This window comes from Tupaia chinensis, unplaced genomic scaffold (assembly GCF_000334495.1).
Source record: "Tupaia chinensis unplaced genomic scaffold, TupChi_1.0 Scaffold138619_1, whole genome shotgun sequence".
Lineage (NCBI taxonomy): Eukaryota > Metazoa > Chordata > Mammalia > Scandentia > Tupaiidae > Tupaia > Tupaia belangeri.
Window position 1 is genome coordinate 574,024 of NW_006198512.1, and position 13,191 is coordinate 587,214.

General features: G+C 42.9%; 2 protein-coding genes across 3 annotated transcripts in view; one reads left to right on the forward strand and one right to left on the reverse strand.

Annotated features, from left to right (window-relative positions):
* Positions 1-13,191, forward strand: part of CENPP (centromere protein P) — a 273,851-nt gene that overhangs the window by 195,434 nt on the left and 65,226 nt on the right. The gene's annotated exons all lie outside the window — the stretch shown is intronic.
* The window catches only part of ECM2 (extracellular matrix protein 2), a 43,786-nt gene that overhangs the window by 21,672 nt on the left and 8,923 nt on the right, over positions 1-13,191 (reverse strand). For both annotated transcript variants that reach the window (XM_027765526.1, XM_006161456.3), the window contains exons 2-3: positions 5,884-6,193; positions 1,532-1,720 (exon numbers count right to left, since the gene is read on the reverse strand). In XM_027765526.1, coding sequence (XP_027621327.1) covers positions 1,532-1,720; positions 5,884-6,169 — 475 coding nt within the window. In that variant the 5' untranslated portion in view covers positions 6,170-6,193. The remainder of the gene's footprint in view (positions 1-1,531; positions 1,721-5,883; positions 6,194-13,191) is intronic.

Sequence of the window (13,191 nt, forward strand, 5' to 3'; positions counted from 1 at the left end):
TCAGCTTAAGGATTCTGGCTAGCTGGGCCGGACCATTAGGGGTGAACACTTGAAAAGCACTGCTTGCTTAAAAACTTTTGGATTCCTGGCAACAGAGTGAATAAAATTCATGGCCCACCAGTTAGAAAGTATCCTTGCCATGAAAAAGAGGACGTGGTAAGTTATTCAACTTATGAAATTCAGGTTACATGTGACTTCAGCCAGGAGCATACAACGGAATTTTCCAGAGGCTGCATGACAATGATATCATAAAACATTGAATACAAGAAGCAAATACGAAAATCCAACTATGTTTATTCTATTAAACCAAACTTAAAAGATTTACCCCCAAAAAAGGTAAATAATTCCTCACTTTCTCACTAAATGTTTTTTTGAAAATACAGTTTTCCTAAAAATGTGATTCACGTGAACATGTAATAAATTCATTGTTGTTTCTTAATTAATAAAGTATTTTTAAAATTGAAAAAAGCATAATGCTTTAATGAAATAATGGATAATACAAAGCAAAATATAATTTCTAAATGTTTTGTAGATCTTCGTGGCAGGAAATGTTTACAGATGCCTGCCATGTGAATGGTTGTGATCTACCTTGTTTATAGACAAGCTGAGAATGTCCTTTTCCTTCCCATCAGTCTATATAACAAGTATTTATTTGTTTATTTTCACAAGTCATTGACTAGACATCTTCTCAGGGTAGTCCGAGGCCTCCCTCCTAAGGTATTCACTCAGTCAGGTTCACCTCTCAGAGGAGAGCCCCGCAAGCAGCTACACTGTGCTAGAAGCTCCCTCAAGTGCCATAAGAGGAAAGCCTGGCCCAAGCCATGCTCTGCTGGTCCCTGGGATCACCCCAGAACCAGTCCAGGCTCCAGTGCTGCCTTTGAGTGACAGGGGACAGCCAGGAGGTCTGGGACTTTGTTATCGCCAGATGCCAGTTCTCCTCTGAGTGCCATGTCTCCTGAGGTGACAACTGCACCAGGCCAAGTTGGATTAAATGACACAATGCAGGTACAAACGAAGGCAAAGCCCTTACCTCACAGTAAGAACTCCAAACTATTACTTGTCGAAATTCTATCACTGTGGGGCTGGCAGATGGTGTGGTGGTTAAGGGTGCTGGACTCCCACATGACCAGCCACAGTTCAAGTCCCAGATCTGGAGGCTTGCTTTCTCACTTTCCCTCTCTCTGGCTCTGTCCCTCTCTGATCAAATTAAAGAAATAAAGTTAAATAAAATCATTCTTAAAAAAAAAGAAAGAAAGAAATTCTGTCACTGCATCTTGAAAACTGAGCATTAACTAGGAAATGTGATCTGTTCCAAGTTATTCGGTATGTAAATCACAATCTCATCTTTATGTACCCTACCATAAACTTTCTCAGATGTTTTCTGTGTCTGTAGGCAAGCACTATACTAATATTTCAAGTACTCTGTTGACTAGTTTGTCATAATTTAAAACTTTAAGTAGTGACAAAATAAAAATGAATGGAAGTTAAAGGCTAGTCACACATGCTGTTTGGGTTTGGATAAATCTCATACCAGTGTCAGAGCAGACTGGGCAGCATTCTCCTTCAGGTGTCACTGTCCGGGGGCACCTCTGGGGGTGGCACATCATTTCATCACAAAGCACTCTTCCATTTGAGCAGAGGCAGGTGGTGCAAGGATCAGGAGACCAAACAGCTTTGTTGTACATGGTCATACCCTTTACCAAGCAGTGCCCCTTCTTTCCTGGAAGAGAACACCACATTTCAGTTTCTTTTCTTTTTTCTTTTTGGTTAGTTAGTTCTTTTTTTTTTTAATTTAATTTTCTTTTATGCAGTCAATCACATTATTTAACTTACAAAGTGAATATTTTAACACGTGAATATTTCTCCCTAGTCCAGTTAACTAAACTATAAAATATCTTTAACAGAAAGTGGGGCACGTTTCTTTGTCCCATTAATACTTTTCCTCCCCATTTTCACGTTTCAGTTTCTTATGTGGTTACTAGCACCTGTAAACAGAAGTGAGCACAACAAAAAGGGAATTCAATGTAAGCACACAAGAATAGAATTCTGGGGCTAGCCCACTAGCTTAGCGGTTAAGGGAGCCAGAGCCCACATGGCCAACCAGTGATTCAAGTCCCAGACCTGGACTCAGTAGCTTGAGAAACACACCAGGTGCATATGGGTGCAGGCCCCACATCCTGACAGGACGGGGAAATGGAGAAAGAGGGATTAAAAGCAGCATGACTCTGCCCCACTGGGGGTACTTCCTCCCTACCCCTCTCCTCCTGTGTTTTTCTCTTTGTCTGGCAAGTGCACATGCTCTCTGGCAATTAAAAAAAATAGAATTCTATACGAATGCATAAACTAAAAATGTCTGTAGGTGTAACCCTCTGTAATGTGTTTCACTGGTACCCCTCACAGCTTCTCTCTGAGAACGACCTCACAGCATGGACTGTGAATTGCACTTCTACCATGTGTCTGCCAGGAAAGGCTACGTCACATAGCAGCAGCCAGCACCCCAAACCTCAGTGTTTCCTTATGCGTGTCCTGCCTGGGTACACGAGGGCTCAGCTCACAATGGCCACTCAGTGATGGTCACAGGCTGTCCTACAAACAGACGGCCCTGAGTGCAGCGGCTGTGATGACACCAGGCCGCGATTTGCACGCAGTCCCGGAGAGTGTCTAATTGTACTGGCCAAAGCGTTAATTGGCTACACCTAACTTCAGAGAGGGCAGGCAGTGCAGCTCCACCACCTGCCTAGAGAACTGGAGCTGCATCAGGCATGAGCCCACAGCCCACCCTCGGCAATGTGCAGGTGGGGACAGGAAAGCCAGACAGCATGGGTCTGCTGCATTTCTCAGTAGGACTACGCATCCCATAATATTCTTCTAAAGCCAGACATTCCTCCTGAGCCACGGTGCCTGAATCCCACCCCCAAGTAAGCTCTTGTATCATCAATCCTCCCCATTCCCCCACCACTACCTCAGTAACCCTAACCCTCCGCAGGTCTCATTTGGATACTTTGTGTAGACTAATCCCACCCACCCAGTTCTTCCTCTGGAAAGAAACACATACACAAGCTTTTCCTGATTATAAAAGCGCTATAAAAATGGAAAAACCAGTCCTCAAATTCATGTAGAATTACAAAGAACCCCAGCTAGTCAAAACAGTCTTGAGAAAAATGAACAAAGTTAGAGGTCTTGCACTTCCAGATTTTAGCTGCCTGCAGAGCTGCGGTGACCAGCTCTATGCCAGCCTGCTCCAGCTCTTAAGTGAGACAAAGACCAGTGCAGGCGTACTCTTCAGTCAGCTCATCTTCCGAAAGGCTGCCAATATGTATCAGTGGGAGAAGAGTAGTCTTTGACACATGGTGCTGTTACAACTCCATGTCCATATGCAGAGAATGAGGTTGCACTCTTCATACCAAATACAAAAATTAACTGAAAATGGGTTACAAATGTAAGAGTTAAGTCTGTAAAACTCTTAGAAGACAGAGACAGACAGACAGAAAGCAAGAAATCACCCCCCCGGGGGGGGTGGCCATGCCGCAATCCCTTCTCCTCCACTCTCTCGGGATCTTGGGCACGCACACACACACACCCGGCGTGAGTTTTAAGCCACCGGGTCCAGGATGTGAACCGCAGTTGACTACATGGGAGTCCAGCAACATAGCCATTATGCCACTAACTGCTGGTCCCGTGATATATCTTCACGATCCTTTTATTGTCAGTGAATTCTTAGGTGTGACAGGACAAGCAGAAAAAGAAAAAGATCAATTGGAATTTATTGAAATGAAAAAATTTAATACATCAAAAGACATTATCAAGAAAGTGAAAGGACAGTGTATTCAATGGGAGAAAACATTTGCAAATCATGTAACTATAAAAGTCTCAAATTCAGAATATATATATAAAGAACTCTTATAACAGCCTTAGAAAGACAAACCAATTAAGAAAAACCAAAGCACTGAAAACAGGTGTTCAAATGCAACCTGTACATTTATGTTCTAGCTGTGCTTTTTACAATAGCTGGACAGAGGAAACAACCTAAATGTCTATCCACTGATGAATGGAGAAACAAGATGTGGTGCATTCACATACTGAGATACTCAGCCGTAAAACCCAGTGAAGTTCTGATACATGCTACAACATGGATAAAACGTGAGGACATCAGGCTAAGTGAAAGAAGCAGGTACCCAAGGCCACAGGTGATGCGATTCCATGATATGAAATCTCCAAGGAGGCACGATCATAGGGGAAGAGAAGGCAAGTGGCTGCCAGGGGCTGGTGGGAGCCATAAGCAGCTGATGTACATGGTGTCCATCTGGGGTGATGAAACTGCTTAGGCACTAGAGCGTGGAGGTGCTACACAAGAGGATGAGTGGACTAACTGCCACTGAGCTGTACACTTGAAATGGCTAAATGAGTGAATGTCATGTTCCTTGTGCTAATACAGTTTAAAAAAGGAATACTTTCTGATCACTCAAACATTTTTGGACAATATAGAAGTGTTCCTTTTTACTTTTTATGCATACGATCCTATATTACACATTTTTTAAATGTTTTAAACAGAGTTGAGATTATTATACATACTCATAGGTTGTCAGGAAAGTCATGATGCATTTTCACATAGAAAAACAGAAAAATACGTCCCGACAACCTAATACTTTTTGGCTTTTTTATTTTCTATTGTAGCTTGAATATTTTCCCACTTAACTAAGGAAACTGACCCCATCATTCTTCAGCAGTTATCAGTATACTATTATTACAATTTCATTTTAGTTTATTTTGCCGCCCCCTCTTTTCCCATTCATGCTGAGAATGTGGCTTGTTTTCATGATAATTATATATTATTTCTGTTAGTTTCATGGAAATAACAGTTTGGAAGCAGTTGGCTTTATTGAGACAATGTATGAAGTATTTTGCCACAGGAAAATCATATGGTGATATTTTCTCTTTTGAAAGTTTTATTTAATGATAACATACCTATAATATAACTACTTTTCTTTTCCAAACTTGGAAAAATGTGAACCATAAAACACTAGGTTTGAAAAACTGCCTCGTTGAAATCTTAGCAGAATTTTCCAGTCTATTCAATCTTTTTTTTTTCTTTTTTCTTTTTTTTTTTTTTGGGGGTGGGGAGAGGTTTTCACTATAGGGCATGTGTGCTCACCAGACAGACAGAGAGAGACATAGAGACAGAAAGTGAGAAATCACCCCCCAGGGGGGATGGGCACGCCGCAGTCCCTTCTCCTCCATTCTCTCGGGATCTTGGGCACACACACACACGCGCCTGGCGTGAGTTTTAAGCCACCAGGTCGGGGACACGTACTGCGGTCGACTACGTGGGAGTCCAACGACATAGCCATTACGCTAACTGCTGGTTCCCCCAGTCTGTTCAATCTTAAAAAGTCAGTTGTTTCATCTGTATAAAATAAATTCAGTAGCTTTAACTCCATATGTAGTTCAAATATTTTGGTAGAAAATATTTAATAGCCATGCATACCTAGAATCATCTGATAATAAATATTTCTGTATTCTAGATGGTGCTTATTATAAATGAAAAATCAGTTTGCAAACTTACATGAATTATCTGTACTCTGATTATAGCTGTTTAAAACACATGCATAGTAAACATACTGCAAAAAAAAAAAAACAAAATAATAACTATGGTATTACAAGTGGTAAAATAAGTAGTTAATTTTCTATTTTCTCCATAATTTTTTAAAAATTATTTAAGAATTTATCTTTGGAGATTAAACAAAAGGTAATGTTTAACACCTTGGGTCTTACTTTGGAAGGTTATCTTCATGGAGGTTCTCTCCTCTGTCTCTCTCTTCCACTTTCTCTTTACCCCTCCTCCCCGCCGCCCTCCCTCCAGTCCCCCACAGCCAGTTGCCTTACCTGGTAGCACACTGTAGCTTGATTCTACTCCAACACCACGTAACAAGGGTTCGAATTTTTCCTCCATGCTGTCGTCCAAGTTTAGGATGGGCAGTCTTGCAACTGGCGTAGCAGTCCCTGTTTGCCAAATTTCCAGCTGTCTATTTGATCTACGGTTGGGTGAGGGACTTTTCCTCAGTTTTTTATGGTACATCTTCCTCTTTTGCTTCCTGGGAATTTCTTCATTTTGTCCAGCATCAGTTTCAACAATGATAAGAACAAAACAAAACAAAACTACAAAGTTCATGTTTGATTTTTCATCAGTCAATTTCTAGAATGAAATAAAATTTCAAAGTTAGTGGTTACTAAACTTTCACTATTATTTTTTATCAGAGAGTACATGTGCTAGCCGGAGACAGAGGGAGCAAGTTCCTCCAAATAGGCTGCATTCACACCATAATCCCTTCTCCTCCGTTCCTGTTTTCCCATTCTTTTGGGATCTTGTGTACACATACATGCCCAGTGTGTTTCAGGCTGCCAGTTGTAGGGTTGGAACTATAGCCAGCCATGTGGAATCCAGCTCCCCTAACCATTAGGCTACAGAGTCAGCCCACTTTTACCTTTCAAAATTAGCTTATGGGCCAACTGGCAGCATGGTGGTTAAAAGGTAGGCTCTTACATAACTGGTAATACTGGTTGAGTCCCAGACCCCATAGCTTGAAAAACACATGCATGTCCATGTGGGCCCAAAATCTCAAAAAGCGGGAAGTAGGAGAAGGGATTATGACATGACCATGCCCCATGGGGGGGTACTTTCTCACATTAATTCCCATTCCTACTCTCTCTCTCTCTCTCTCTCTCCCCTCCTCTCTCCCTCTCCCTCTCCCCCTCTCCCTCTCCCCTCCTCCTTCCCCCCCCCACACACAGTAGCACATGCCCTCCAGCTAACTAAAGGGAAAAAAAAAAGAGTTCATAATGGCCTGCTTGCCTCCACAGGCAACATATGGGCTGGAAGCAGAATTTGGAATTCAGAAAGTTCTTATCCTCATCACAGGATCAGGGATCAGCAACCTGTTTCCGTACAGAGCCAGATAGTAAACACTGGAGGTTTTGTAAGCTACCCATCCTCTGCCCTAGCCGCTGAACTCTGCCCTAGTGCACAGGAGCAGCCACGGACCATATGTAGATGGGTGAGCGTGGCTATGTCCCAGAAGCTCTCAGTATGGAAGCAGGAGGGGGGTGGACCTGGCCCTCCGCTGTGTGAGGAGTTGACTTCTCTCTGAGCCCCCCTGCACTGCAGGTTTCAGTCATTCCTCGGGAGGTTTCTCTTCACCAGTCTGCTGAGGCGTTCTTAACTACCATCATCCACGAGCCATCTGCCCAGCCCTTCTATGTTGTTCTTTTATTCTCTGGCTTCATCGTTTTTTTTCTTTTGGAGGAGGAGGGCACAGTTGATTATATACAGGTAACAGTGAGCTGTACTAAGCAGGGGGATATAACAGGCGGGAAGCCAGGGCTCGAGGGCAGCACAGGCCCTCCCCACACACGGGAAAGCAGGGATGTATCTACGCCAGACATGTGCAGCCACTCTTGGTGGGACTGTGCTCAGGCAGATTGTGCTGTCTCTGTCAAGGGAGCAGAGACAGATGAGGAGGGACTTCCTCGAGGTGATCACAGGGGCTGCTGTCAGAGGACTCAGCAGCCAGACTCTGAAGTTACTCCTGCCAGGGGAGGCTGGCGCCACCTCCACTGCCTCTGGGAACAGCAGCTGATACCAGTGCGGGGTACAGCTGCCGACCTGCTGCTCGACTCAGGCTCTTTGCTGTCAGTGTCCTGAGCTGGAGGGCCCTCCCGACACAGCTGGACTATGTGGACGAACAACTAAAACCCCAGGGGCTGTGAAGACCCAGGAACACAAGAGCTTTGTTGCTGTCACCTTGTAGTGAGAATTTAAAGTACTGGGCGATCCCAAGAGGTTCGAGTAGCAGCCTTACTCAGTGGCAAAGTGTATCCAGACCTCCCTGGCCTGCCTTAGTCCCTCCTGTCCCAGAGCAAGTCCATGTGGCATTTCAGAAATAGTCACTCTGGCTGTTCATGTGCAGGAATAGTAAAAATTTCAAGGTAGTGTTACATATGGAGATTAAAACCCTGAACTGCAAAGGAGAGGATTTGAATGGTTAAGAGGTGACAAGTGGCCGCAGACTCTATGTCAACCCAACCATCTTATCACACCCTGGATTATAACTGTGAAACACTGTAGGCCTTTGACTTGATCTTTCTCCCTGCCCATTTAGACAATTACAATGTTTGGTATCTCAAAATCCCACTATCTCAGAGGTCTGCTTTACAGCCAAGGGCAGGCTGTGAGAGATTCCAAGCACACACAATAGAAAGCCATGTGCTGGGGATAATGGCATCTTCCTCAGGTCATTGTTCCCACCCTCAGGTTTAGGAAATGCAGTGATCGGGTGCTCAGTCTAGCCAAAGGCCCTCATGGTCCCTCAGCAGAATCTGTACGGGTTGTGGCCAGTCCTGGCTTCCTACCCTTGGTACTTGGTCTAGATACAGAGGTCTCTGACATTCTGCCACACGGTTCACCACCTGAAGGCCAAGAATATGAGCATTGTTTGGCAGGGGGCACCATCCTTGCATTGCCATGACACATTCCTGCCCTGTGAACAGCTGGGAACCAGAAGGGAGCTGCAAGAAGTAGTGACTTTTGGAGAGTCCCGTGACGTTAGTCCATGGTCACTGCTAGAGAACTTGTCAGCCCGTGTACCTGTACTGCTACAAAACTTACCACAGCTGACCTCTCCTTCAGCTGAGACAGAGCAACAGGGACAAGATATACCTTCCCACCTGAGACAACTTAAAAATAAGACAGACTGTAGGAAGTGTTTCCCAGGCATGGAACAGAGCAGTCCAGGACAGTGGCCCCTGAGAGAGGGGTAAACCCAGTGAGCCCTGAGGTTGACGGCCACTCCCCACCTAGAGGGAAGCTGCAGGCCACAGTGCAGGGAGAAGAGCCCAGGTGGAGCCATGCAGAATTTCTGGGCTGAAAAGACAGAGCTGGGGATACCCAAGAGGTTAGTGTTCACAGAGCAGAGTCCAGAGAGGCGAGAGCTACCCACAGAAAGCCTTCTAGAGCCCTCAGGTCCTCAGCCAATCTCAGTAGCATTTGTGTGCGTGTAAATCACTCAAGACTAGGGAAGGCATTACCTCAAGAGGAGAATCTAGCCTGGAGCTAATGGCTGCTCAGTGCTCATGTAACAAATCTTAAAATCAAGCTTTTCAGATAGAATCAAACTGTATGCAATAACTTACCCTTGCCCCAGACCACTCAACAAGTGTTTTGGAATCCACTGTAAACTTAGCAAGCATACAAAGAAGTAGGAAGAGTTTACCCAGAAGGATGAGGAAAAAAAATCAATCTATTTAAACCAATCCAGAAATGACATTTCTGACATAATTATTAAGTAGGTTATTAAAGTTATTATAACTATAGTCTATATGTTCGAGAAGGTAAAGAAAGATTAACAATATTAAATAGAAAGATGCAACTTTTTTAAAAAATCCAAACCAAACTTTTAAAGATTAAAAACTATCATGTAAAAGGGCCAGCTGGTGGCATGGTGGTTAAGGCACTGAATCCCACGTGACTGACTACGCTGTTCGAGTCCCAGACCTGACAGCTTGAAAAATATGCCAGGCACATGTGCATGCATGTCTAAAATCCAGAGAGGAAAATGGAGGACAGATTGCAACCATCAAAACACTAAACAAAATTATAATGTAAAAGAGAAACTAAGTTGCAGGAAAAAAAAACTTGTAAATTTGGGGGTCTTGGGTTTTCTTTGTTTAAGAGAAATTTTTGTTATAGAGTGCCTGTGCTCACTGGAGAGACAGACAGAAAGTGAGAAATCACCCCCCTGAGGGGATGGCCACACCTCAATTCCTCTTCCTCCATTCTCCTCTCGGGATTTTGGGTGCACACACATACATCCTGTGTTAAGTTTTGCGTTGCTGGATCCGGGCCTCGAACCACAGTCAACTATGTGGGAGTCCAGTGATGTAACCATTCCACTATCTGTAAACTTGATTTTAAGAACAGCAAGAAGAGGGACCAGTAGATGGTGCAATGGTTACATCACTGGACTCCCACATAGTCAACCACAGTTCAAGTCCTAGACCTAGTGGCTTAAACTCACACCAGGTGTGTGTGCATGTATGCCCAAAATCCTGAGAGGAGAATGGAGGAGGAGGGATTGTGGTGTGGCCATCCCCCCTGGGGGGTGATTTCTCACTTTCTATCTCTTTGTATCTCTCTCTCTCCAGTGAGCACACACGTCCTATAGCAAAAATCTCTCTCTAATAAAAAAAGAACTTCAGGAAGAAATAGGCGAATCCACAGCTGTCCAGAATTTAAACACTTCTGTCTCAAATATTCATTTTAAACATAGTGATTACAAATTAAGATACCAGTACATGACTATCAGAATGACTAAAACCCAGGACACTGACAACACCCAGTGCTGGCAAGAATGTAGGATGGCAGGAACCCTCTCCATGTGGGTGAGAGTGCAAAATGGTGCAGCCGCTTTGGAAGATACTTCAGCAGTGTTTTACAAAACTATAAATAATTTCGCCATATGACCCAACAGTCATGCTCTCTTGTGTTGACCCAGGCAAGTTAAAGATCTTTGACGACACAAATAGGTGCACAGATGTTTATAGCAGCTTTATTTATAATTGCCAAAACTTGGAAGCAGTCAAGATGTTCTTCAGTAATTTCATGGATAAACAAACTAGTGCATTCAGACAATGAAATATTGTTCAGACTAAAAAGAAATGAGTTAGCAAGCCTGGAGACAAGTAGGAACCTTAAAGGCGTGTTACTAAGTGGAAGAAGCCAAGTGAAAAGGCTGAGTAATACTTGCTTCCAACCATATCATGTTCTGGAGAAGACAGAGCTGTGGAGGTAGTCAAAATTCTAGCAGGCTATTTTGGTAAAAGTTGACAAGCTGACTCTAAAATTTAAATAGAAATACAGAGAACCTAGAATAGCCAAAGCAACTTTGGAAAAAATCAACAAATTTGGAAGACTAACAATACCATATTTTATTACTTCTTATAAAGCTATCACATTGTAGTTTGGTATTGGTGTTAAAGTAGACAAACAGATCAGATAAACAGAATAAAAAGTCTAAAAATAGATTGAACACATATGATCAAATGTTTATCAGCAGAGGTGTCAATAAACATTTTAAATGAGGAAGGATGATCTTTTCAATCAGTGATACTGGAATAATTGCATAGCCGTACACAAAAGAAGAATATGAATAACAGATCATAGATAAATATAAGAGCAAAAAGTATAAAGTTAGTAGAAAAAAAATAGGATGAAAAGTAAAATATTCTTCATCAAAATTGAAACCTTCAAACGACACTTTGGGGACCATCAGATGGTGTAGTGGTTTCGTTGCTGGACTCGCACGGGCCAACTGTGGTTTATGTCCCGGACCCGGTGACTTCAAACTCACACCAGGAGTGGGTGTGTACCCAAGATCCTGGGAGGAGAATGGAGGAGAAGGGGTTGTGGCATGGCCATCCCCCCTGGGGGGTGATTTCTCACTTTCCCTCTCACTGTCTGTCTCTCTCTCTCTCTGTCTCCAACGATTGCACACACCCAACAGCAAAAACCTAAAGACTTGTGTATGTATACATACAAAAATACACACACATATATATATATAAAACAAAGGACTTGTACCACGAATAAAAATGTCTTACAACTTTATCGTAAGAAGAATAACAACCTAGTTTTATAGGCAACCAAAGATTTTGAACATGTTTCACCAAAGAAGATACATAGTTGGAGTGTCAGTTAGTAGGGTGGTGGGTAAGACAGCTAGGTCCTACATGCCTAACTGTGAGGCTCGATCTCAGACTTGGCAGCTTGAAAAACATGCTGGGTGTGGGACCAGCAGTTGGTATAATGACTATGTCGCTGGACTCCCATGTAGTCGACTGTGGTTCAAGTCCCAGACCCAGTGGCTTAAATTCACACTGGGCACATGTGCGTGCATGCCCAAGATCCCAAGAGGAGAAGGGACTGTGGCATGGCCATCCCCCTGGGGGCGGGTAATTTTTTGCTTTTTGTCTCTCTCTCTCTTTCTGGCTAGCACATGCACCCTATAGTATAAACCTCTCCAAAGAAAGGAAGGGAGGGAGGGAAGGAAAGGAAAGGAAAGGAAAGGAAAGGAAAGGAAAGGAAAGGAAAGGAAGAAAAAGAAAAACACACTGGGTGCATGTATGTGCATTCCTGAAATGGAAGAGAAGGGATTATGGCATGGCCAATCCCCATTGGGGTTGCTTTTTTCACTTGTCCCCCACATGCCCTCTAGCAAATTAATTTTTTAAGAAGCTACATGGCAAATAAACACATGAAAAGATGTTCATCATCGGTCATTAGGAAGATGCAGATTAAAACTTTAATGAGACACCACTTACATCTGTTGGAATGGCTAAAATTAAAAAGACAGGTAAGTGTTGACAAGAATATAGTTACTGGAGCTTTAAGTAATGTAAAATGGTATAACCACTTCGGAAACCAGTTTGGCAGTTTTATCCCAGGTAAATAGGCACCTACCATTTACCCGGCGATTCCTCTTGTTAGTGTTTACCAAGAGATATGAAAGCATATACCCACACAAAGAGTTATATTAACTTTCTTAACTTCCTTTTTTTCTTTCTTTCTTTCTTTCTTTCTTTCTTTCTTTCTTTCTTTCATAGCAAGTCTATATTAGACCAAAAATGGAAATGACCCATATGTCTACCAGTATGTTACTATTAATAGATAAACAAATTATAATATTGCCATATGGCAGGACATTGCTTAGCAATAAAAATAAATGAATCTCAAAATAATTATGTTGAATAAAAGAAGTCAAGAGCCAGCAGGTGACTTGGCAGTTAAGGCACTGGACTCCCACATGGTCAAATGCTGTTGAAATCCTAGACCCTGCAACTTAAAAGTCACACTGGACACGTGCATCTGTGCATACCTAAAATCCCTAGAGGAGAGTGGAGAAGGGATTGTGTGGTGTGGCCATCCCCCTGGAGACCCCCACCCGGGGAGGGGGGTGATTTCTCACTATCTTCCCCCCTCTCCTACAAGTGCATGTACCCTATTGCAAAAACCTAAAAGAAAATAAAAAGAATAATTTTTTTTAAAAAAGGAAGTTAAACAAGAATGGATACTTGTATGATTCTGTTTATAAAAAATTACGGAAAATGCAAACTCTTCTATAGTAAGAGCATATCAGTGGT